This window comes from Xyrauchen texanus, chromosome 48 (assembly GCF_025860055.1).
Source record: "Xyrauchen texanus isolate HMW12.3.18 chromosome 48, RBS_HiC_50CHRs, whole genome shotgun sequence".
Lineage (NCBI taxonomy): Eukaryota > Metazoa > Chordata > Actinopteri > Cypriniformes > Catostomidae > Xyrauchen > Xyrauchen texanus.
In genome coordinates, this window is record NC_068323.1 from 7,536,364 (window position 1) to 7,561,717 (window position 25,354).

Consider the following 25,354-nt stretch of genomic DNA (forward strand, 5'->3'; position numbering starts at 1 on the left):
CCAGAGGGCTAGGGAGGAGTCATCCAGGGAGCCGAGTTAGTGGGATCTCCTGGGATAAGAGCTGACGATATTACCTCAGCGAGCTTGCTCTTTTCCCAGTTGACCTGAAGCCCTAAGCGGCTGAGGTGCCTGAGCACCTGGTCCCTGTGGATGCACAGTAACTCTGGGAGTGGGCCAGGATGAGCCAGTCATCGAGGTAGTTGAGTATTCGAATGCCTGCTTCCCGAGGCGGGGCAAGGGCTGCCTCTGCGGCCTTCAGTAAAGACACGAGGGTACAGGGACATGCCGAAGGGAGGACCTTGTACTGATATGCCTGGTCAGTCGAACGAGAACCGTAGAAAGGGTAGATGTTGAGGCAAGATTGAGACGTGGAAGTACGCGTACTTCAGGTCTACCGCTGCTGAACCAATCTAGATGCCGGACGTCAAGTTAATATGTGTCTTTGTTGTGAGCATTTTGAACGGGAGTTTGTGCAAGGCCCGGTTGGAACCAATCATCCAGCCGCAAAGGCTGTGAAGGCTGCGTCCCAAGGCTCTGGTGCTGAGGCAGGTGGCAGGTTAGTGACTGAGGAGGAGGTCCCATGGAAGCGTCCTCTAGACTCGTCAGAACTGTTTTCCGGGGATACAGCTCATACAACCGGTCTTCTCCGAAGAAAATTTCTGAATGAACCCGCACCCGTATGTCCGGAGCGGACATGCAAATTCTGTCTGCCAATTTCTCATTGGCCTTTTCTCAAGTTCAGAGATGCGTGAGGCTCTCAAGAGAGACCCTAGTGTCACTTCTTCAACACAACGTCGAAGTGAGCGACAGACGGGGAACTGTCTGTCTGTCCGTCCGTCCGTCCGTCCATCGTAAGTATTAGTAGTATTATCTGTTCATCTGTTTGTCAAATTAAGTCAGCTTTATTGACAGACAGGCGTCCGTCCGTCCGTCCATCCTTCCGTCAGTCCATTCACATGTCTCTCTCTGTCTGTCTGCCAGTCAAGTCAGCTTTAATGGCATGACTGCTAGAGTTTAAAACATTGCCAAATCATTATATGACCGTTGTGCACAATATAGAAATATCTATCTATCTATCTATCTATCTATCTATCTATCTATCTATCTATCTATCTATCTATCTATCTATCTATCTATCTATCTATCTGTCTGTCTGTCTGTCTGTCTGTCTGTCTGTCTGTCTGTCTGTCTGTCTGTCTGTCTCTGTCTGTCTGTCTGTCAATCCGTCCGTCTTTCCATCTGTCTGCGGTAAGTATTAATAGTATTATCTGTCTGTCTGTCAAGTCAAGTCAGCTTTACTGCCATGACTGTTAGTGTTTAAAACATGGCCATTATATGACCGGTGTGCACAATATAGAAATATCCATCTATCTGTCTGTCTGTCCCTGTCTGTCTGTCTGTCCATCCATCTGTCTGCTGTAAGTATTAGTAGTATTATCTGTTCGATCCATTCACCTGTCTGTCTGTCTGCCTAAAAACGTTAAGTGGAAAAACATGTCTGTGGTAAGTATTAGTAGAATTATCTGTATGTCCTTTCACCTGTCTGTCTTTCTATCTGTCTGTCTGCCTAATAAACGTTAAGTGGAAAAATGTGTCTGTGGTCACACATATGGACAGAGGGCAGATGACACAGATCTAACCACAGTGTGATGCTGTCTCTCGTCTCACATACTCTCTCCCCCACAGTCACATTTAAACCACAATAACAGAGTGGAAAAATACACATCAGTCAGTCACACGATAGTCAGTCTCTGGTAATTAACACCAACATGTGGAGTTTCATCATGTTTTTCATTTGTTTGGCGGGTAAGATATTTGTTATCAGTAATTATACCTTCAATAAATGTGTTTTTGTCTGTATGGGTGCAGCTAAAGGTAAATATAGATACTTTTTTAAATGTCAAGGTATCCACTAACCAGTGTTGGCAGTATTAATATGTCTTTTTGTTCTGGTCTCTGTAATGTGAGGTCTAACACTCTAACTGGTTTATTCAGTACACAGATAATATTGCAGTATTGTTGAAATCAGACTGATTTTGTAAACTAAACGTCATTGTGAATGGTGTATATATGTGCCACAAATGATAAGTTTAACATAAACCACATCCTGCTGCTTCCTTGTGGCCCAAGTCATAAACCTAGAAGATCTTAAGTTGTTCAGCTTTCTTAATTACGAATGTTGTTCCAGGTGTGTTTGGTGTCGATACAGATGGATTGAAGTCAGTGTCAGTGATGGAGGGAGATTCTGTCACTCTACAAACTAATGTTACGGAAATACAGAAAGATGATCTGATACTGTGGATGTTTGGACCTAATGAAACTCGTATAGCTGAAATCTATAAGCATACCATCTTTTTGTTTGATATTATGGACAGATTCAGAAATAGGCTGCAGATGAACAATGAGACTGGATCTCTCACCATCAAGAACATCAGAATCACAGACACTGGACTTTATTTCCTACAGATCTTTGGCAAAAGAGCTCATCCATGAGATTCAGTGTGACTGTCTATGGTGAGTACTTGTTTGAAGTTCAGTAGTTACCTTATTACTTTATTATTTCAGTAATTATAAGGTTTTAAGTCAAAAGTCCAATTGCAAAAATGTTTTTCCTAGCAGTGGTTATTGCACGCGTTCAACCACATTTTATACCATGATGTGTTTGAATACTCGATTCTGATTGGATGGAATGCGTGTGTTAAGACCGTTTAATACACAGATAGTTTCAGGCAGTTTTAATCACCAATCTATATTTATACACCTTCTCTGCTGTACTCCATCATGAGACATTGCAAGAGATTTATGACTTTGTTCAAACAACCTCCGGACACGTAAAATAGGCTCAGAGCTGGGATTATCCATCACATCACAAAACAACATCATCAAGTCATGCAGTGCCATTTTAAAATCAACTGTGAAGCGCTACAGGAAACACGGAAAAGACAACAGTGTTCATCAGCCCCGTATTACTCACCCAAAGCACGTGTAAGGAAAGTATGGTTTGACATTCAGCTGTTTAGCACGGAGGGGGAGAGAAGGTAACCAGGACCCATCAAAAGCATCTTTCACTGTCCGGCAAGACGAGGCAAGATGATTTAAACCGTAATATGATAAACATCATCTAAAATTGTTGCACTGCTTAACATGTGCATCTATAGCTGCTAGGGGGCGCTCTGCTATCACACATCGTTGACTGAAGCTCTGAATGGAGCATTTGCTGTTTTGTTATCGTGCAATCAGACATCGCAATTTAATTCTCAATTCAAGCAATCGTGCAGCTTTAATGGATACCATATGGATGTCTCAGGGATCAAAGTCTGCAGGTTTAGAGCGTTTTGGATGATTTCCCCCTCATCATGTACAGTAAGTGCTACTTTTACAACTGTCAAGTCAGCAGTGCCAGGTTTTCCTCATTAATGTAAAAATGACAAAGAATATTAATTAAATATTGTATGTTCTGCATTATGTGGCGATTACTATTTCTGGATTGAGTATTTAGTTTCACATTTTTCCGCTCTTAGCCTCCACGCCATTGGATCACGGCATCAGAGTGACATGACATTTAAAATAGGGAGAAAGGCTCGTTATAAGAGTTTGTTGTTTAAAAGTGCTCTTAGGACATAAGGTATTTTTTTAATGAATTTCAGGTTGTTGTTTTTTGCCACATTTTAATCAGGACATGTTGCCACAGAGTGTCATGACATTGTTATGTGCTTATTACGTTTCCAGCTCATCTACCCATTCCCATCATCACCGGAGACTCTTCTCAATGTTCTTCATCATCTGAAAGTTCATCTAAATGTGTGTTGGTGTGTTCAGTGGTGAATGTGACACATGTGACTCTCTCCTGGTACAAAGGAAACAGTTTATTGTCCTCCATCAGTGTGTCTGATCTCAACAGTCTCTCTCTACCTCTGGAGGTGGAATATCAGGACAACAACATCTACAGCTGTGTGATCAACAATCCCATCTGTAACCAGACTAAACATCTCAACATCACTGAAGTCTGTCAGCCATGCTCAGGTATAACAGTGATAACAATGGTAATTTACTTTGAGCTGATCTGTGGCCTCATTTATTGATTCATGCTAAATTTACTTCCTGAAAGAAGACACTAGCACATTCATTACGCTCAGATTTGATAGTGTGAATTAACAGTTTGAGTGGATTCTGGACTGTTTCCAGATTTCTATCAATTAAAAATATAGGTGAAACTCTTAACTCTTAACTTTGGTTTATGTTACCGTTGGTGTTCTCAACATCAAATATTCGTTGTTGCCCTCTATGATTGGTTGTTGGTCTTCTGTGTTCATATTGAAGTCATGCCCCATTTAGATCGGTTTGTTACAGTGCACACTAATGCTTTGTGTGATTTTGTTTTTCCTCCTCCAGAGCACGCCCAGTGTTGTGGTTTTACTAATGCTGTGGTCCGATTGGTCATCTCTGCTCTGGTGGGCATGGCTACTGTTGCTGTTCTGGTTTACCACTTCAGAACTAGCGAAGGAGCTCAAACACAAAAATTTAATATTAAGCATTTTGCAAGCTTAAATACATAAAACAACTAACAATTGCTTAACACAATAAAAAAAATCTATTAATTCATATGATGATGATGTATTTTTTTAAATGAATATTATAAAGGATTATATGCATTTTGACATTTTGATCTGTCTGTATAGCCAGTCATAGAACTTATATATATTTCTACACTAAATGTTTTAACACTAGTGTTGGGTTCATGTCCACCTTAGTCCAGTCCGAGTCAAGTATGAGTCTTTAAACAATCGAGTCCGAGTTGAGTCAGAGTCCAAAAGGGGCTGAGTCGGACTCAAGACCAAGTCTACAACAGGCCGAGTCCGAATTAATCTGTTCATGAATCTGAATCCAAATTGTAACCGTAAGATCAACATCAATATTTTGAGCTTATTTCAAACTTCACAACTAAGAAAAAGAGTTTGGGGTCTGGGTATCTCAGCGAGTAAAGATGCTGACTATCACCCCTAGAGTCGCGAGTTCGAATCCAGGGTGTGCTCAGTGACTCCAGCCTGGTCTCCTAAGCAACCAAATTGGTCTGGTTGCTAGGGAGGGTAGAGTCACATGGGGTAACCTCCTCGGGGTCACTATAATGTGGTTCTCCCTCTTGGTGGGGCGCGTAGTTAGTTGTATGCGGCTCCCGCAGAGAATAGCGTGAAGCCTCCACACATGCTGTCTCCGCGGTAACACACTCAACAAGCCACGTGTTAAGACGCGCGGGTTGACGGACCCAGACGCGGAGGCAACTGAGATTCGTTCTGCACCACCCGGATTGAGGCAAGTCACTACGCCACCATGAGGACCAGGAGTGCATTGGGAATTGGCCGTTCCAAATTGGGGAGAAAAAGAAAGAAAAAGCGGTTGTCAATATAAACTTTACAAAAACTCCTCGGTTGTCTTTCATATACAGTGAGGAAAATAAGTATTTGAACACCCTGCTATTTTGCAAGTTCTCCCACTTAGAAATCATGGAGGGGTCTGAAATTGTCATCGTAGGTGCATGTCCACTGTGAGAGACATAATCTAAAAAAAAAATCCAGAAATCACAATGTATGATTTTTTAACTATTTATTTGTATGATACAGCTGCAAATAAGTATTTGAACACCTGAGAAAATCAATGTTAATATTTGGTACAGTAGCCTTTGTTTGCAATTACAGAGGTCAAACGTTTCCTGTAGTTTTTCACCAGGTTTGCACACACTGCAGGAGGGATTTTGGCCCACTCCTCCACACAGATCTTCTCTAGATCAGTCAGGTTTCTGGGCTGTCGCTGAGAAACACGGAGTTTGAGCTCCCTCCAAAGATTCTCTATTGGGTTTAGGTCTGGAGACTGGCTAGGCCACGCCAGAACCTTGATATGCTTCTTACAGAGCCACTCCTTGGTTATCCTGGCTGTGTGCTTCGGGTCATTGTCATGTTGGAAGACCCAGCCTCGACCCATCTTCAATGCTCTAACTGAGGGAAGGAGGTTGTTCCCCAAAATCTCGCAATACATGGCCCCGGTCATCCTCTCCTTAATACAGTGCAGTCAGCCCTGTCCCATGTGCAGAAAAACACCCCCAAAGCATGATGCTACCACCCCCATGCTTCACAGTAGGGATGGTGTTCTTGGGATGGTACTCATCATTCTTCTTCCTCCAAACACGGTTAGTGGAATTATGACCAAAAGTTCTATTTTGGTCTCATCTGACCACATGACTTTCTCCCATGACTCCTCTGGATCATCCAAATGGTCATTGGCAAACTTAAGACGGGCCTTGACATGTGCTGGTTTAAGCAGGGGAACCTTCCGTGCCATGCATGATTTCAAACCATGACGTCTTAGTGTATTACCAACAGTAACCTTGGAAACGGTGGTCCCAGCTCTTTTCAGGTCATTGACCAGCTCCTCCCGTGTAGTTCTGGGCTGATTTCTCACCTTTCTTAGGATCATTGAGACCCCACGAGGTGAGATCTTGCATGGAGCCCCAGTCTGAGGGAGATTGACAGTCATGTTTAGCTTCTTCCATTTTCTAATGATTGCTCCAACAGTGGACCTTTTTTCACCAAGCTGCTTGGCAATTTCCCTGTAGCCCTTTCCAGCCTTGTGGAGGTGTACAATTTTGTCTCCAGTGTCTTTGGACAGCTCTTTGGTCTTGGCCATGTTAGTAGTTGGATTCTTACTGATTGTATGGGGTGGACAGGTGTCTTTATGCAGCTAACGACCTCAAACAGGTGCATCTAATTTAGGATAATAAATGGAGTGGAGGTGGACATTTTAAAGGCAGACTAACAGGTCTTTGAGGGTCAGAATTCTAGCTGATAGACAGGTGTTCAAATACTTATTTGCAGCTGTATCATACAAATAAATAGTTAAAAAATCATATATTGTGATTTCTGGATTTTTTTTTTTAGATTATGTCTCTCACAGTGGACATGCACCTACGATGACAATTTCAGACCCCTCCATGATTTCTAAGTGGGAGAACTTGCAAAATAGCAGGGTGTTCAAATACTTATTTTCCTCACTGTATATATGTGAAAGAATGTGTTTTGGGTGTATTTTAGGTGTAACAAACTTCTTATTGCGTTCTGTTGACCTTTTCTACTTCATTTTCAAATCGTCAATTCAATTTAATTTAGTTTTATTTAAAATGATCCCTGTCTAAAGAAATACCAGTCTACTGAGATTTCTTTCTGAATTGTATTTCTCTATCTGTCGACTGATTTGGGAAAATACAGTGTGTACATATGAGTCAACTCAGTAGTAATTAGCACTCGCTGCAAATGCTACATCCAAAAACACTGGAAAAGCGTACTAATAATATTACTGCAATGTCGTCACAGACGTGATTTCTAATTGGCGGGAAACCGCACAATGCGGGACAATTCTGCGTGCTGCCTGTGTACCTAAATCCTGATGTGTCCATGTGTCTCTCAATATAATATTTATGCTGTACACATAATAATGAAGAAACTCAACAAATGAATCTGAAGCTTATAAACTGCAAAGTGAAATTTATTATTGCTGCTCGTTCAGTTTACTTCATTAAAATTCAACTTAGTGAAAAACACTTATTGTAGAAATGTAATATGTAAGTTTAATTAATCCATTTATATTGAGATTTCTATAACTGTAAAAAGAAATGTCCATAATTTAACAGAAAAATAATGCACAAATTCTAAATAAAAAAAACGTTCATTGGTTAACCGGTAGTAACCTTCACATTTACATTAAACAAATATAATATATTTAATAAGACAACAGAGTAAAATATTGTAAAAAATGTTTTTAGATGTAAAAGTAATTTCTGTGCAGGTGTGTCTAAAGGTGACTGAACCAACCAGTTTATGACGATTGTTTTTTTTAGCGATCAGTTTCTGTTTCTGCTTTGAACGAAACCAGTTTAAAGTGCGTGCTGAAATCGGTCATTGTTGTTATTTCTTTAAAATGTAATTTATTATGTCACACGTTATGCGGAGTTTGATCTTTTACATTGTGAAGAATGTTTGAGAAGGCTGTTTTCTCCTGTTTGTGTCTGTTGATCAAGTTTAATGGTAAGTCTGGTCTCTGGTGACATTTGGGCATAATGAAATTATGACTGGTGGATTTTACTCTTTGTGTGTTTTTTTATTTGTAAAGAAGAAACAAAAATACATTTCTATAATAATAAAAAAACATGCTTAAATATAATGAATAATATTTGTATGTTTTAAAGATAAAAACGTCAAGTTTAACGAACTCATTGCCTAGCTGTTGCTTTTTCCAGACAATGTCAATCGATTAAAATGAAATTATTTTGAAGGTTTAAGACACGTGTTCCCTGTATAAGCATTAATAAAACCTGTAAAGAACATACAATGATTAATGGATCTTACATGAAGAAGCAAAACAAATCAGTGACGTAGTTAAGGTGTGTCAGTGTGTGCAAATGTTTCCTAAGATATCTTGTGCACCTAATAAATTTATTTTCGCTTGACAGGATACTTAACATTGTTTGGGTTAAACATGCATAAATGTGATGATGAAAATGTTATACATCCATCGCTGAATTTAATAGCTTTATTGTTATTAATAATTATCCAAACAGCAACAGACGCGGAGCTCCAACCGTCTCCATTGACTTTGCATTGCAAGAGGCTGCCTCCTTGTCATTTATGGCATATAACAAAAAACTGAAAAATGCCTAAAAGCTGCTGTGTGACAAGGTGTACAGCAAACAAGCTAAAAAAAAAAAACAGAAATAAATTTTGATAAGCTTCCGAACCGTAAAAGCCAGTCTTTAAGGAGACAAAAGTGGATACAGGCAATAAGACGTGAAGCATCAGCAGGAAGAGTGAGTAAATTGTGGGATCCTGACAATAAAATTTACTTCTCAATATATCTCCTCCTCTCAGGTTCACATAGGGTGGTGAAATAAGCAATCGACATGGTTAAAATTATGAATTTTTTTTTTTTTTTACAATATCATGTCATGTTCCAGTGGGCGTTGTTCTCAGAGTAGTTCGAGAACTAGTTGCGCTCTGTCTCAATTGATCCAATTTTATGTCCTGAAACAAACTGTTTTTTGGGGTCAACAGCTTATAAAAATTTATTTCTGGGTTATTTAGCTTGTTTGCTGTACACTTGTCACACAGCAGCTTTTAGACATTGTTTTGTTTTTTGTTATAAGTCATAAATGACAAGGAGGCGGCCTCTCGCAATGCAAAGTCAATGGAGACGGTTGGATTGTTCTCCCGGTGTGGGCGTGGCCTAAATACGCTCTGTCTGTATGGGAATTAGGCAGACAGTATTTGCATACTCCGCCCATACATACGTGTATAAAAGCAGGCAAATATGTCAAGTTCATTCAGAAATTTTCTTCGGAGCAGATGAAACTAACTGTTTTAGAGAAAATAACTCTTTTAACTGTGCTGTCTAAGCGCCCAGGGGCAAACTGCACTGTCATGCAGAGAAGTAGAAAGCCACTTCAGTCGCTTTGGATAAAAGCATCTGCCAAATGCATAAATGTAAATGTAAATGAAGCCGAATTGGGGATAATGACGGGCTCCGTTCGGCAGGTAAATCCTCTATCCACCCCCCTCCCCGACACCCTTGCTTGCTTCTGTCAGAGCTCGGGATGAGAGCATTACAGTGGCGTCTGATGTTGATGACTCACCTGGGCCGCCACCTTCGGGTCTGCTCGCCCAGTCTGAGCCTGACGCACAGAGGTCCGCTATGCTTTCCCGGGTACCGCGAGTACCCCCCATGGCTAATTGATTGGTTCCGAGGGCATGTGCGCCGCTCACAGCCACGCCCCCACCTGGTTCATTTCTTCCTGGGCATGCATGATGAGTTGAGTAAGCCGCCGCTCCTCCGCTCTCACTACCCTCGACGGTGGAGCGGTGCATGCCATGGCCTCTCCTGCAACCAACACCAGGCCAAGGCACTTCAAAACTTGCACTTGGTTAGTCCTGTTCTTGATGTGCTGCAGGAACTGCGCTCAATGACCGATCGCGCCCCCCGGGCCACAAAGGTCAGAAGGAGCCGGCATCCGCATACTCAATTACCTCGATGACTGGCCCATTCTGGCCCACTCCCGGCCCACTCCCGAGAGTTACTATGCACTCACAGAGACCAGGTGCTCAGGCACCTCAGCCGTTTGGGGCTTCAGGTCAACCGAGAAAAGAGCAAGCTCGCCCCGGTTCAGAGCATCTCTTTTCTCTGCATGGAGTTAGACTCAGTCTCAATGTTAGCATGTCTCACCAACGAGCTTGTGCAGTTAGTGCTGGAATGCCTCGCCACCTTCAGGCCAGGCACAACGGTCCCTTTAAAACTTTTCCAGAGGCTCCTGGGGCATATGGCATCCTCCGCAGCGGTCGTGCCACTGGGGTTGATGCATATGAGACCGCTTCAGCACTGGCTTCAATCTTGAGTCCTGAGACGAGCATGGCGCTACAGCATGCACCGGGTGATGATCACCCCCGCCTGCTGCCAAACATTTCAAACCCTGGTCACGACCGACGCCTCTAGATGGGGTTAGGGCACCGTGTGCAGTAGGCACACAGCCGCGGGCCGTTGAAAAGGGGCCCCGCTGCGCTGGCACATCAATTGCCTAGAGTTGCTTACTGTTTTATTTGTCCTGCGGAAGTTTCTCCCATTAGTTCGAGACAAACATGTCCTAGTCAGGTCAGACAGCAGGTCAGGTCGGGATGAGAGCGCGGTCTGTCTGACATAAATCACATAAATTGCCAAGGTGGCGTACGCTCCCGCCACATATCGCGACTCGCTCGTTGTCTCTGTAATAAGTGCACTGTAAGTCGCTTTGGATAAAAGCATCTGCCAAATGCATAAATGTAAATGTAAATGAAGCCGAATTGGGGATAATGACGGGCTCCGTTCGGCAGGTAAATCCTCTATCCACCCCCCTCCCCGACACCCTTGCTTGCTTCTGTCAGAGCTCGGGATGAGAGCATTACAGTGGCGTCTGATGTTGATGACTCACCTGGGCCGCCACCTTCGGGTCTGCTCGCCCAGTCTGAGCCTGACGCACAGAGGTCCGCTATGCTTTCCCGGGTACCGCGAGTACCCCCCATGGCTAATTGATTGGTTCCGAGGGCATGTCGCGCCACAGCCACGCCCCCACCTGGTTCATTTCTTCCTGGGCATGCATGATGAGTTGAGTAAGCCGCTCCTCCGCTCTCACTACCCTCGACGGTGGAGCGGTGCATGCCATGGCCTCTCCTGCAACCAACACCAGGCCAAGGCACTTCAAAACTTGCACTTGGTTAGTCCTGTTCTTGATGTGCTGCAGGAACTGCGCTCAATGACCGATCAGGCCTCGGGCCACAAAGGTCAGAAGCCTTCCACCCTTGTGGTCCAGAATGTAATCTATGGACTGGACCTGGTTGAAATATGGGAGGTAGACAAAGCATACTTTCTCGAACCCCCTGTCTCCCAGGTCCGTCCATTCGGCAGCACCATAGACGACTCCGCCCAGCAGTCCTCAGCAGTGAAGAAGCAGATGGAGGCATCCTGCCCCACCGCAAACCTGCCGCCAGGGTCCATGCCCCATCTGCTTGCCGAGGGCGTCCTCCTGCGGCTTCAAAAAAAATAAAAACAAAGTGCTGCTCCGCCTCAACCAAGAGTGAGCCCAGCTCTCAGCCCAAGCGCACTCCCACCGTATCACAGACCTCTTCGAGGACCTCTTGGATGCGTGGCTTTCACTTCCCAACCCGCCACGCTGGCTGGCCCAGACCATTCGACTCGGATACACAATTCATTTTGCCAGGCCCCTGGCCCCTTCATGAGCGCCCGCTTTACTGCAGTACACGGCGAGCATGCTAAATCCCTGTCGCTGAAATCGCTACTCTTCTACTCAAGGACGCTGATAGAGCCTGTCCCTCCAACCGAGATGAAGAAGGGTTTCTACCGCCTTACTTCATTGTACCCAAGAAAGGTGGCGGCTTACAACCGATCTTGGACTTGCGAGTTTTCATCCGGGCCTTGCACAAACTCCCATTCAAGATGCTCACGCAAAAACACATCTTAACTTGCGTCCGGCATCTAGATTGGTTCGCAGCGGTAGACCTGAAGGACGCGTACTTTCATGTCTCAATTCTGCCTCGTCACCGACCCTTCCTACGGTTCGCGTTCGATGGCCAGGCATATCAGTACAAAGTCCTCCCCCTCGGCATGTCTCTGTCCCCTCCCGTGTTCACGAAAGTCGCAGAAGCAGCCCTTGCCCCGCTCCGAGGAGCCGGCATCCGCATACTCAATTACCTCGATGACTGGCCCATTCTGGCCCACTCCCGGCCCACTCCCGAGAGTTACTATGCACTCACAGAGACCAGGTGCTCAGGCACCTCAGCCGTTTGGGGCTTCAGGTCAACCGAGAAAAGAGCAAGCTCGCCCCAGTTCAGAGCATCTCTTTTCTCTGCATGGAGTTAGACTCAGTCTCAATGTTAGCATGTCTCACCAACGAGCGTGTGCAGTTAGTGCTGGAATGCCTCGCCACCTTCAGGCCAGGCACAACGGTCCCTTTAAAACTTTTCCAGAGGCTCCTGGGGCATATGGCATCCTCCGCAGTGGTCGTGCCACTGGGGTTGATGCATATGAGACCGCTTCAGCACTGGCTTCAATCTTGAGTCCTGAGACGAGCATGGCGCTACAGCATGCACCGGGTGATGATCACCCCCGCCTGCTGCCAAACATTTCAAACCCTGGTCACGACCGACGCCTCCAGATGGGGTTAGGGCACCGTGTGCAGTAGGCACACAGCCGCGGGCCGTTGAAAAAGGGCCCCGCTGCGCTGGCACATCAATTGCCTAGAGTTGCTTACTGTTTTATTTGTCCTGCGGAAGTTTCTCCCATTAGTTCGAGACAAACATGTCCTAGTCAGGTCAGACAGCACGCGGTCTGTCTGACATAAATCACATAAATTGCCAAGGTGGCGTACGCTCCCGCCACATATTGCGACTCGCTCGTTGTCTCCTCCTTTGGAGCCAGCAGCGACTCAAGTTGCTGCGCTCCACTCACATCCCCGGTGACCTCAATGTGGTAGCGGACGTGCTGTCACGACAACGCTGGTGGAGAGTGGAGACTTCACCCCGTGTCGGCTCAGCTGATTTGGGAACGATTCGGCAATCCCACTGCCCGCTCTGGTATGCCCGAACAGAGGCTCCCTCTGGACAGAGCAGCTGGCACACAGCTGGCCCTCGGGCTGCGCAAGTGCGCATTTCACAGGTGCTGTGCAAGATCAGGGAGGACGAGGAACAAGTCACCCTAGTTGCTCCCCTACTGGCCCACCCGGCCTGGTTCTCGGACCTCGTACTCCTCACGCACAGCCCCTCCCTGGCTAATTCCCTGAGGAAAGACTTTCTTTCTCAGGGATGGGGCACGCTCTGGCATCCGCACCCAGACTTCTGGAACCTCCACGTCTGGCCCCTGGATGGGACGCGGAAGATCTAGCTGGTCTACCACCTGCTGTCGTAAACATGATCAGCTAAGCCAGAGCCCCCTCTACCAGGCAACTTTATGCCCTGAAGTAGCGCTCATTCGCGAATTGGTGTTCTTCCCGGGATGAAGACCCACAGAGGTGCACAGTTAGGCCAGTGCTCTTATTCCTGCAGGAGAGGTTGGAGGGGAGGCTGTCCCTTTCCACCTTGAAGGTGTATGTTGCTGCTATCACGGCCCACCACGACGCAGAAGATGGCAAGTCTTTGGGTAAGCAGGACTTATTCATCAGGTTCCTAAGAGGCGCCAGGAGGTTAAATCCTTCCCGGCCAAGCCTGTTCCCCTCCTGGGATCTCTCAGTGGTCCATTGATATTAGTGGCATTAATAAAACCCAGATTCTTGATTCTGTCTATTCCTCTGAATTAAATAGACTACAAAATATAATCTGTTAATTAAATAAATATATAGTTTACATTTATCTTCAGATTTGTACTTTGTTCTTCAGGTGTGTTTGGTGTTGATACGGATGGATTGAAGTCAGTGTCGGTGATGGAGGGAGATTCTGTCACTCTACACACTGATGTTACTGAAATACAGAGAGATTATCTGATACTGTGGATGTTTGGACCTCAAGAGACTCGAATAGCTGAAATTATTAAACGGGTCAACTCTATAGATGATGGTGATGATGGAAGATTTAGAGACAAATTGCAGTTGGATGATCAGACTGGATCTCTCATCATCAGAAACATCAGAATCAAACACTCTGGACTTTATAAATTAATGATCATCAGTATTAGAGGAACTTCATACAAGAGATTCAGTGTTACTGTATACGGTGAGTAAACTGAAGAAGTCATGTTATACACGTCATGAGTGTTTATTGATTTTATTTCATGTCTAAACTTGTGTGCGGTGGGCTGGAGTAAAGACTTGTGAGTAGTCAGTGTGTGTTTGGTCATTAAGCTGATCAGTGATCAGTTTGTTCAGATGCTGGACACACTGTAAAACACCACAGACTGATGATTGAGTTTCATTTTAAACACATTATGGATCTTTAACCAGTCTTAATTGATCCGTTTATTATTCAGTGATTACAAGCTCATGAACAAACTGATTTGGAGGTTCAAAAATCCCCCAAGACTCACTAGTGCTGATGGCAGTATGCTTTCATCTCATGTTTTCCAGCTGGTCTGCCCGGTCCTGACATTACCAATAACTGTTCATCATCATCATCATCAGAGAGATCGTCACGCTCTAAATGTGTGTTGGTGTGTTCAGTGGAGAATGTGACACATGTGACTCTCTCCTGGTACAAAGGAAACAGTTTATTGTCCTCCATCAGTGTGTCTGATCTCAACAACAGTCTCTCTCTACCTCTGGAGGTGGAATGTCAGGAGAACAACATCTACAGCTGTGTGATCAACAATCCCATCAGAAACCAGACTAAACATCTCGACATTACTGAAGTCTGTCAGATGTGTTCAGGTGTGGCAGCAGTGATTTTAGAGTCTCTTGGTCTGTCTTGATTATTAATACTGCAGGACATCAGAAACATTGTGCAGGTTTATGAACTGTAACCTGTCCTTTCGTTTCTAGTGGACCTGATAAAAACATAAAAAAATTATCTCTAAATAACTCTCATTGCCATACAGTCAACAACACAGTTTCATATTTTTTGAGTATTGTCCTGTAGCAGCTCATTTTACAATTAGATCAAATAACTGCATTAAACACACTCTGAGAAAAGCAGATCTGAGATTTCAATGGTTAAGTGTTTTAAATGTTAGTTTGTTCATATTTTCTCTCTCTAATCTGCTGATGTTTCATAGTGTCTTGGCTGAACTCATTTGCACTAATGACTGTTTTCTGTTTGTCCATTACAGAACAGACACGTTCATATCTCTTACCAATGATAGTTGCTGGAGTTGTGGCGCTGGTAATAACTGCAGTTTCTGGAGTGATTTACTGGAACAACAGGGATCGTGATCAAGAACGTCACAAGGGCAGGCATTATTGTAACCATACGAGTCTTTTGTTATGTTGAAAAACTGCCATTATGTCATTTTAACCACCAATTAAAATAAAATTTTACTGTAATATTTTTGTAGTTAATAAACTGTGTTTATTGTTAAAACAGTCCAAAATCATGAAGGAAAGATACAACAACAATATTCTGTGCACACCGTAATACGGTAAGAAACTGATTTTTAAAGCAAAGATTGTGCATAGTTTAATGTATAACATGCTGTAAATTAAAGTTGCTTCTGGTTTCACAGGAAGTGCAATTAAGGGTGATGGATGTGGAAAAAACATGAAGGAAGATTCCTTAAAAATATGATTATTATATGATAAAATATAAATGTAATCAGATATTCTACAGTATTGGTACAACTGAAGTAATTCAGTATTCACAGACTGTCTAACTGATAGACGGCTGCTTTCAGACACATTCCTATTAGTGTATGTCTGACACATGGACAAGACCAACAGAAATAGTGCTGATGCAGCACAAGAACGAGTCCTGTGTGAACAACCCTCAGACAAATGGATGAGCTCAGATTGACTGTAGTCCGGTGATGGGCTGAATCAAGACTTTAATTATCTAATACAATGATTTTGTCTTTTATTTTTGTATTTATTATATGATGTACATAGTTTATCATTATCATTATTTGTTTACCATTTTTCAGACAATATTGAGATGTGATTAATTCAAATAATAAATCAGCATTTAATGTAATTCATTAAAATAAATGTTGTAATCTGTAATTGTCACGATTCCCTGTTGTCTGCCCCGTGTTTCTCACTTGTCATCTGTCCCGGACTACACTTCCCATAATTCCCTGCCCTCATCACTGCCAGCGTCATTGTTTTCACCTGTGTATCATTATCCTTGTGTATTTAAGCCCTGTTGTTTGTTCATTAGTTGTCAGTGGTTAAATGTATTTATGTTTTTGACTGTGTTCCTGCCCGTGTCATTTGTGGATGTTTCGCTTGTTTATATTTTGGTTTTCCCATCGTGGATGTTTTTTTGTTCCCTGTGTCGTTTTGTTATTTGAGTTACCCTGTTCACCTTTTGTTTTTCCATTAAAAACTGCATATAGATCCTCACTCCTCGTCTGTGTCTTTACAGTAATCCAGGTGTGTGTGTGTGTGTGTGTGTGTGGTTGCACACTAAATTTTACTTGACACAGAGTCTAAAAAAAAACATTCATTCCTGGCTGGAGATGCTGAAATCCTGTGCAACATGATGCAATCACAGTAAGATGCTCAAAGCATCCGTCTGACACATGGACTAGACCAACAGAAATAGAGCTGATGCAGCACAAGTACGAGTCCTCAGTGAACAGCCCTCAGAAAGATTTACAAACTCAGTTGAATGTTCTGTTCATACATAGTTAAACATCAACTAGATAAAGCTTTAGCAATAAATAAAATAAACAGCTTACTTTGTTTTCAGTTGCTGCAGTCAATTACATATGTTGAGTAAAATGAACACAATTAGCATAAACACGCTTCAAAGAAAGATTATTTTGTTGACTGTAGATTTATAAGTAATTACTTCAGAGGACACATTGGTGTGTGTGTGTGTTTCTGTGTTTCTATCAGTGAGGACTGGGGCAATTTGAGCACAGAATTGAATAAGTATGAGACTAAGAAATGTCGAATTATTTTTTTATATAATTTACTATTTAGACCCACATAATAGCATATATATTGAATAATATATCATTATTAAAAATGTCTTTCTGATTGCACTATATGTATCCAGAAAGCTGAGAAATGGATATTTATTTGTATAAGGAGTCTTTATATGGGAATGTGCTGGAGTTTGTCACCATCTGGCGTCACACAGGAACATATTAAACTCCAATCTTGCATGAAGGCAGATATGTTTGTATCAATTGACCAAGTGTGCTTTTTAAAATTAAAATGATATATTTTTACATGATATAAATTAATAAAGCATGCAGTGTACGACACATTTTGATTGGTGCATTAATGGTGGAATAAAAGATTTTCCTGCGCAGACTCATTTCTGCGCACCTGTGCAGGTGATGTTGATGTTGACCGGAAACTGAACCAGTTTGAGTGTTTTAGCGATCAGTAGTTTCTGTGTCAAAACGAAACCAGTTTAAAGTGCGTGCTGAAATCGGACATTGGCTGTTATTTCTTTAAAATGTAATTTATTTTGTCACATGTTATGCGGAGTTTGATGTTTTACATTGTGAAGAATGTTTGAGGCGGTTTTCTTCTGTTTGTGTCTGTTGATCGAGTTTAAAGGTGAGTCTGGGGACATTTGGGCATAATGAAATGATTACTGCTGGATTTGACTCTTTATGTGTTTTTATTATTTGTAAAGAAGAAACAAAAATACGTTTCTATAATAATAAAAAAACATGCTTAAATATAATGAATAATATTTGTATGTTTTAAAGATAAAAACGTCAAGTTTAACGAACTCATTGCCTAGCTGTTGCTTTTTCCAGACAATGTCAATCGATTAAAATGAAATTATTTTGAAGGTTTAAGACATGTGTTCCCTGTATAAGCATTAATAAAACCTGTAAAGAACATACAATGATTAATGGATCTTACATGAAGAAGCAAAACAAATCAGTGACGTAGTTAAGGTGTGTCAGTGTGTGCAAATGTTTCCTAAAATATCTTGTGCACACGAACACATTTTTTTTCTCTTGACAGGATACTTAACATTGTTTGGGTGTAAACATGCATAAATGTGATGATGACAATGTTATACATCCATCACTGAATTTAATAGCTTTATTGTTATTAATAATTATCCAAACAGCAACAGACGCGGAGCTCGTGAGACTGAAGATAAAAGTCTGAACTTCAAATGAGAAAAGTTTATGAAACAGAGTTTCTGCTTCATTATTCATAAATCAAGTGTCAGCTAATACAGAACTTAGTGAAACATCATAAAACAAACACAGAACATTTCTACAAACGTGCAATAATTACATGCATCCATATGAGCAACTTTATTTAATTGTTATTATTGTAATTATTCTCATAATTGTGATATTTTAGGTTATGGATGTTATGGAATAGAATAGCTATTCTTGTAAATGTAGACCAAATAATACAAATAACATATGAATGTGTTTTAGGCATTCAGTTGTTTACTCTGTCACTGATTCACAGCTGACAGTGAGACATAAATGTCTGTATGATTTCAATTAGATTTCATCGTTTCAGTAAATGTTCTTGTTAGATCACATGTAAATCTTCAGGATAATATTCAACGGTCTACTTATGACCTGTTTAGTTCTCATCATGTTATTCTTGATTAATATTGACTCAATAATGAATATAACAATAGTAGTCGGCCTATTATTTCTTCTGTTATCATTCTCCCTGTAGTTTATTGGCTAAATGTAAAGTGTGTTCAGAATATTAACATTTAATTCAATCAGAATATTAACATTTAATCTTAATTAGTGCATTAATTCTGTTACACACTATGTATTTATGTCTCATCCTATATATATATATATATAGTATATATTATAAAATTACATGTAAAATCTATTGATGTCCATATTATATTGCAAATTGTCCTACATTTCTTCAGATTACAGTTTTTGGGAAAATAATAATGAATTGTCAAAATAATCAAATCAAATCATGATCTAATTTCAACATTTCACACCCAAATATTAAACTTAATATCTGAAAACATGAACAGGTTTACTCCATTGATATTAGTGACATTAATAAAACCTTTCTGTCTATTCCTCTGAAATAAATAGACTACAAAATATAATCTGTTTATTAAATAAATATATAGTTTACATTTATCTTCAGATTTGTACTTTGTTCTCCAGGTGTGTTTGGTGATAATTCAGATGAATTGAAGACAGTTTTGGAGGGAGATTCTGTCACTCTTCACACTAATATTACTGAAGTACAGAGAGATTATCAGATACTGTGGAGGTTTGGACCTCGAAACACTCGAATAGCTGAAATCTTTAAAAGGGACCAAATAAACTTTATTTCGGTCAGTAATGATGAAATATTCAGAGATAAACTGCAACTGAACAATCAGACTGGATCTCTCACCATCAAGAACATCAGAATCACTCATACTGGACTTTATCAGGTTGAGATCATCAATGATGGAGGAACTTCATACAAGAGATTCAGTGTTACTGTATACGGTGAGTAAACTGAAGAAGTCATGTTATACACATCATGAGTGTTTATTGATTTTATTTCATGTCTAAACTTGTGTGCGGTGGGCTGGAGTAAAGTCTTGTGAGTAGTCAGTGTGTGTTTGGTCATTAAGCTGATCAGTGATCAGTTTGTTCAGATGCTGGACACACTGTAAAACACCACAGACTGATGATTGACTTTCATTTTAAACACATTATTGATCTTTAACCAGTCTTAATTGATCCGTTTATTATTCAGTGATTACAAGCTCATGAACAAACTGATTTGGAGGTTCAAAAATCCCCCAAGACTCACTAGTGCTGATGGCAGTATGCTTTCATCTCATGTTTTCCAGCTCCTCTTCCTGTTCCTGACATTACCAATTACTCTTCAACCTGTTCTTCATCATCATCAGGAAGATCATTGAGCCCAAAATGTGTCTTTAAATGTTCAGTAATGACTGTGACACATGTGACTCTCTCCTGGTACAAAGGAAACAGTTTATTGTCCTCCATCAGTGTGTCTGATCTCAACAACAGTCTCTCTCTACCTCTGGAGGTGGAATATCAGGAGAACAACACCTACAGCTGTGTGATCAACAATCCCATCAGAAACCAGACTAAACATCTCGACATTACTGAAGTCTGTCAGATGTGTTCAGGTGTGTCAGTGGTGATATTAGAGTCTCTTGGTCTGTCTTGATTATTAATAATGCTGCAGGACATCAGAAACTTTGTGCAGGTTTATGAACTGTAACCTGTCCTTTCGTTTCTAGTGGACCTGATAAAAACATTAAAAAAAAATCTCTAAATAACTCTCATTGCCATACAGTCAACAACACAATTTCATATTTTTTGAGTATTGTCCTGTATAGCATCTCATTTGACAATTAGATCAAATAACTGCATTAAACACTCTGATCAAAAGCAGATCTGAGATTCCCCAAAGATGACTTCAGTGGTTAAATGTTTTAAATGTTAGTTTGTTCATATTTTCTCTCTCTGATCTGCTGATGTTTCATAGTATCTTGGCTGGACTCATTTGCACTAATGACTGTTTTCTGTTTGTCCATTACAGAACAGACACGTTCATATCTCATGTCACTGATAGTTGCTGCAGTTGTGCTGCTGGTGATAATTGCAGTTTGTGGAGTGATTTACAGGCACATCAGAGATCGTAAACAAGCAAGTCAAGAGGGCAAGTATTATTGTAACCATACGAGTCTTTTGTTATGTTGAAAAACTGCCATTATGTCATTTTAACCACCAGTAGCGGTTTTAGGCACGGGCGAACCGGGCATTCGACCGGGGCGGCATTTTTTCATGTCACATGGGGAGCGGCACGAGCAGTTACAAAATTTAAAAAAAAAAAAAAAATCCTCTGCGCCGCGAAGCGGTTTTCTACATAGAGGTTTTCTATTATCTATAATTTCACTGTGTGGGGAATTGGCAAATTGGCGCCCCTGCGTGCTGAGAAGGTGCCGTGTGTGAGAAGGGGAAAGGGGAGGGGGGGCGCAGCAGGCAGGGTATAGTTCACCTCTTGGTGACTGACTGGGGGGGTCCCACTGTATAACAGAGCAATACTCTAATGAAATTAGTGGGCTAAAGTCAGTCACACTCGACTTTCTTCCAAATAACGCACATTTTATTCATAATATTATAAATACAGGCCTATAGTTCCTGCACATTTTTGTTTTTCTGTGTGAAATGGCAAATAAAAATAAGTAATACAAAACGATTATGTGGTCACCTCACCAAGGTGAATTGGTTTAGTCTTGACTTCTGGCCGTGACTCGTAACGTGAGTGACAGTGTTGGGGGGCGGGGGATGGGAAATCTGTTGATTGTCGAGTGCCAAATAAACAGGGATGGATAGGACAAGGTCAAAGCCATCAGGTGCACAATTTAGGTAAAAAAAGAAAAAAAGAAGAGGAGAAACGAGCAAAAGATAAAGGTATGCAACTATGTTCTCTCTGTGATATGATTACGGTATCCATGTTGTCATGAATGAAGGGCTAATGTTAATTGTTGGTAACTCTTACGTTTGTTAGCCTATTTGCTATGATGCTTGCTATGCTTATACAACAATAATTCGGTTTTAAGTCAACAAACACGAGATCTAATTTCACCATAATATTGTGCTTTGCAACCAAACTGTTACAAGTTCAGTTATTATTTATTTCCATCAGTTGGGTTACGTTAGGCCCTGTAATTAGCCAACGGAATGTTTTTTAAATCTGTAGGTAGTTTCAAAGAGACGACATTTGCTATTTATTTACTACTTATAAGTGTCACTCGCTCAATTATGACATTTTTAATGCAAATATGACATTATTTGTTTGAGATGCCTTTGCTGACAACTTGACATTACCAAGATATCATAACCTGTCATAAATATGTCATAAAAAACATGACATAGCAGATTAATTATTAAACTCAAGAAACTACTTAGATTTATGAGTTAACATTACATTAAACTGCCATGTTGGTTTTGACATTGGCTGTCATGAAGCCATTATAACTGTGTCATGAATATTTTTCTTTATTCTTTTTTTAGGAAATAAAGAACTTCCCTGAACTGCCATCAAAGACCATGAGCCTCCTTGAGCTTATCACTTTTATGCATGATAAGGATCTATCGGAGATCTACCCCAATTTTTGGACTGCTATCAGGATTGCACTTTCTCTGCCAGTCACTGTGGCTCAAGCAGAGAGGAGCTTTTCAAAACTAAAGTTGATCAAGTCATACCTGAGATCAACCATGTCCCAGGAACGGCTCACTGGCCTTGCCGGTCATCAGTATCAATCACTCAATAGGGGAGCAGATTTCATACGATGACATCATTGATGATTTTGCATCAAGGAAAGCCAGAAAAGTCAGGTTTAAGTTTTAGTTTGTGTTTTCTGTTCTTAGTGCAATAGTGTAATAATTAGATTCTCTTTAGTGTGTTTTCACATTTGTGTGTAATATATAATATATATATTCTATTCTATATTTTATTTGTATATTATTCTTAATGTGTTATATTATTGTTACTCTCTGCACTTGTTACATTTTTTATATATCTGATTGTATATATGTTTGGCACATTTATGTATATAGTGTATATTTAAGTTCTGATAACTGTCATAGTTTGCCAAAAGACAATGAACACAATTCTGCACAATGTCGGATGAAGGATTTGTGCAATTGAGAAATATAAATGTCTCTTTAAGAGAAATGTTGTTATAATAAAATATGACTGTTGCACACCGTAATACGGTAAGAATGTAATGAATGTAACTTTATAAAACTGAACGTAACTCAGAAACTATCAAAAATATTCCATTACAAAAGAAGAAAAACACAATTAATATGAAAAAAAAAAAAAATTAACTCAAGCGCACGAATTTAACAGGCTCTTCAAATATGCTTAATGTTTTCGCAAATCGTGGATTCTGAATACATTGCCACAGATTTCGCTTACGCTTCGCAGTTTTTCGTTTGCTGTTTTGAGACAAACCTCTCGTGGGGGTGGGCTTAACAGTGATCTACTCTGATTGGATAGTGAGCTTTTGATGGACAGGTGCTCTCTGACCCGGATGTACAGACGTCATTCAGTGGCGCGCATATTGGAAAGCTCTCGCGGTGATTTGTAGTTATGCAATACGTCGTGCTTTGTTGTATTACTTACTAACAATATATAAATAATATTTGACCTATAATTATATAATTTAATATTATATGAGACCTTCGATCGTCTAATAATCGTCTTCGATCAGTCTGTAAATATGAGCTCTCAGGAGAGACACGGAGCGGCATCATCTTCCTCCTCCTCTTGTCCTTCAAGGCAGCTTGAAGTAAGTTCGTGTTACTGAAGTAACCAATAACATCGATAAAAGTTTTATTCATGTAACGTTACAGTGTGCAACAGTTCTGGCTTTATTTTGCAAATTTATTGTTTAACCACTTCAGCTCTGCAGGATATTTTGAATTAGGAATTAGGCATATCTGAATTTAAAAGAGCGTCCTGCCCACTTTCATTGGAGTAAATGGATAGAAATTGTCTCATTTTACAGAAAACACTCTAAATTTCAACACAGTGGTGGAATATTGCATATATTTTATTGTTTTTATTCACAATGTTTTGATAAACACATAAAATATGTGGTTCTCGACCAATAAAGAGGCTCGGGCTCAATTTAAAGGAGCGTGAAAGGATTGCAGCAGAGGTGAGTATTTTATAGAAATTAGTCAATTTACCAATTTACATTTTTGTTGTGCTGCAGAGATGTCCTGCCCACATATCATATTCTTCAGACTCAAGAAAACATTTTTTGTTTGGTATAAATCCTTACAAAAATCATAATTTTAATATTATACAACAGCATCCCAAAAAATTGGCAACATAAAAATAAATGATTAAATGAAATATGAAGCCACCAAAACTACTGTCTTGTATGGGACAAAAACTCAAATGGCTCTATTTTTTATTTTGAAAGTCATTGCAACTGTGACAACTAGTGGCCTACTCCAGGTTACTACCTTACATTTCTATATATATATATATATATATATATATATATTTAATTAACTCTATAGGTCTGTGACACAATCCTGGGACACACTAGGGAGCATTTCTCCTTCACAGACCACCTTGTCTGTGCCACCTTGTTGCAGGGGGACAGGTTTGATGAGTACAAGGATACCTTTCCTGAAGATGCATTGAGCAGCACAATGAAAGCGTACCCGATGCTCAGTGGAAGCAAGCTGAAGACAGAGCTCAGTCTCATCTACAGCAAGGAAGAATTCAAAGCCTGCCGTGGTGCTGTGGACCTATTCCAGCTGTTTCAAATCAAATCAAATCAAATAAAATCAAAGTTTATGGAGAATAATCTCGAAGAAGTCTTTTCCAAAACTGTGACTTTCCTAAAAGTTATCATTACCACACCCATGACCACGGCTGAAGCTGAGAGGTGCTTCTCAACCTTGATAAGAATAAAAACGTTTCTCAGAAACACCATGACCCAGGAGAGGCTGAATGCACTGGCATTGCTCTCCATGGAAAAGAGACTTGTTACTGAGATTACTTTAATCAGAGAGTCATTGAGAAATTTGCTGGCCAGAAAGAAAGGAGAGCAAAATTTATGTTCAAGTAGTCAACATGCTTTTTGGTACTGCTTTGTATTTATTTTCGACCACAAAAGCGCCCCCAAAAAATAATTATCACCAGCCGACACTGATTTCACATGCTGTAATTTAAAGTCGCTTCTGGTTTCACAGGAAGTGCAGTTAAGGGTGATGGATGTGGAAAAAACATGAAGGAAGATTCCTTAAAAATATAAGATTATTATATGATAAAATATAAATGTAATCAGATATTCTACAGTATTGGTACAACTGAAGTAATTCAGTATTCACAGACTGTCTAACTGATAGACGGCTGCTTTCAGATACATTCCTATTAGTGTATACAGTATATACAATATTAAAGCTGTTGATTTAACATGTTCATTCAGAACGATTAGATGTTAAAATAGATGAAAATAATCATGTCCCCTGAGAGAATTCAGAAATAAGGAGTTTTAGCACCTTCATGTTTTACAAGAACAAATCAGCACAACTCTGTAAATGCAAAGAGCAGTTGTACATGCAACAAACTGCTCCACTGTAGAATTCAGGGGTCTCGAGAAGCATTTTTTAAAGTCTCAAGCTACATTTTACTTTACACAGAGTCTTAATA

At 40.7% G+C, this 25,354-nt stretch overlaps 2 protein-coding genes across 7 annotated transcripts in view; both read left to right on the top strand.

Annotated features, from left to right (window-relative positions):
* LOC127639582 (natural killer cell receptor 2B4-like) overlaps nucleotides 1-16,558 on the top strand; it is a 103,606-nt gene extending 87,048 nt beyond the window's left edge. For 2 of the 6 annotated variants that reach the window (XM_052121670.1, XM_052121669.1), the window contains exons 2-6: nucleotides 13,956-14,288; nucleotides 14,639-14,938; nucleotides 15,337-15,456; nucleotides 15,591-15,645; nucleotides 15,730-16,558. In XM_052121670.1, coding sequence (XP_051977630.1) covers nucleotides 13,956-14,288; nucleotides 14,639-14,938; nucleotides 15,337-15,456; nucleotides 15,591-15,645; nucleotides 15,730-15,742 — 821 coding nt within the window. In that variant the 3' untranslated portion in view covers nucleotides 15,743-16,558. Of the gene's footprint in view, nucleotides 1-7,916; nucleotides 8,073-13,393; nucleotides 13,720-13,955; nucleotides 14,289-14,638; nucleotides 14,939-15,336; nucleotides 15,646-15,729 lie in introns of those variants that run through there. The other 4 variants (XM_052121668.1, XM_052121675.1, XR_007969981.1 and 1 more) reach the window with 4 other exon arrangements.
* A 995-nt stretch (nucleotides 16,559-17,553) lies between these two features.
* On the top strand, nucleotides 17,554-23,998 carry LOC127639586 (SLAM family member 5-like). Its single transcript, XM_052121687.1, has 5 exons — nucleotides 17,554-17,737; nucleotides 19,306-19,638; nucleotides 19,989-20,294; nucleotides 20,711-20,830; nucleotides 22,189-23,998. Exons 1-5 carry the CDS (start codon nucleotides 17,689-17,691, stop codon nucleotides 22,206-22,208), a joined length of 828 nt encoding a protein of 275 aa, XP_051977647.1. The 5' UTR covers nucleotides 17,554-17,688; the 3' UTR covers nucleotides 22,209-23,998.
* Nucleotides 23,999-25,354: the final 1,356 nt, after the last annotated feature.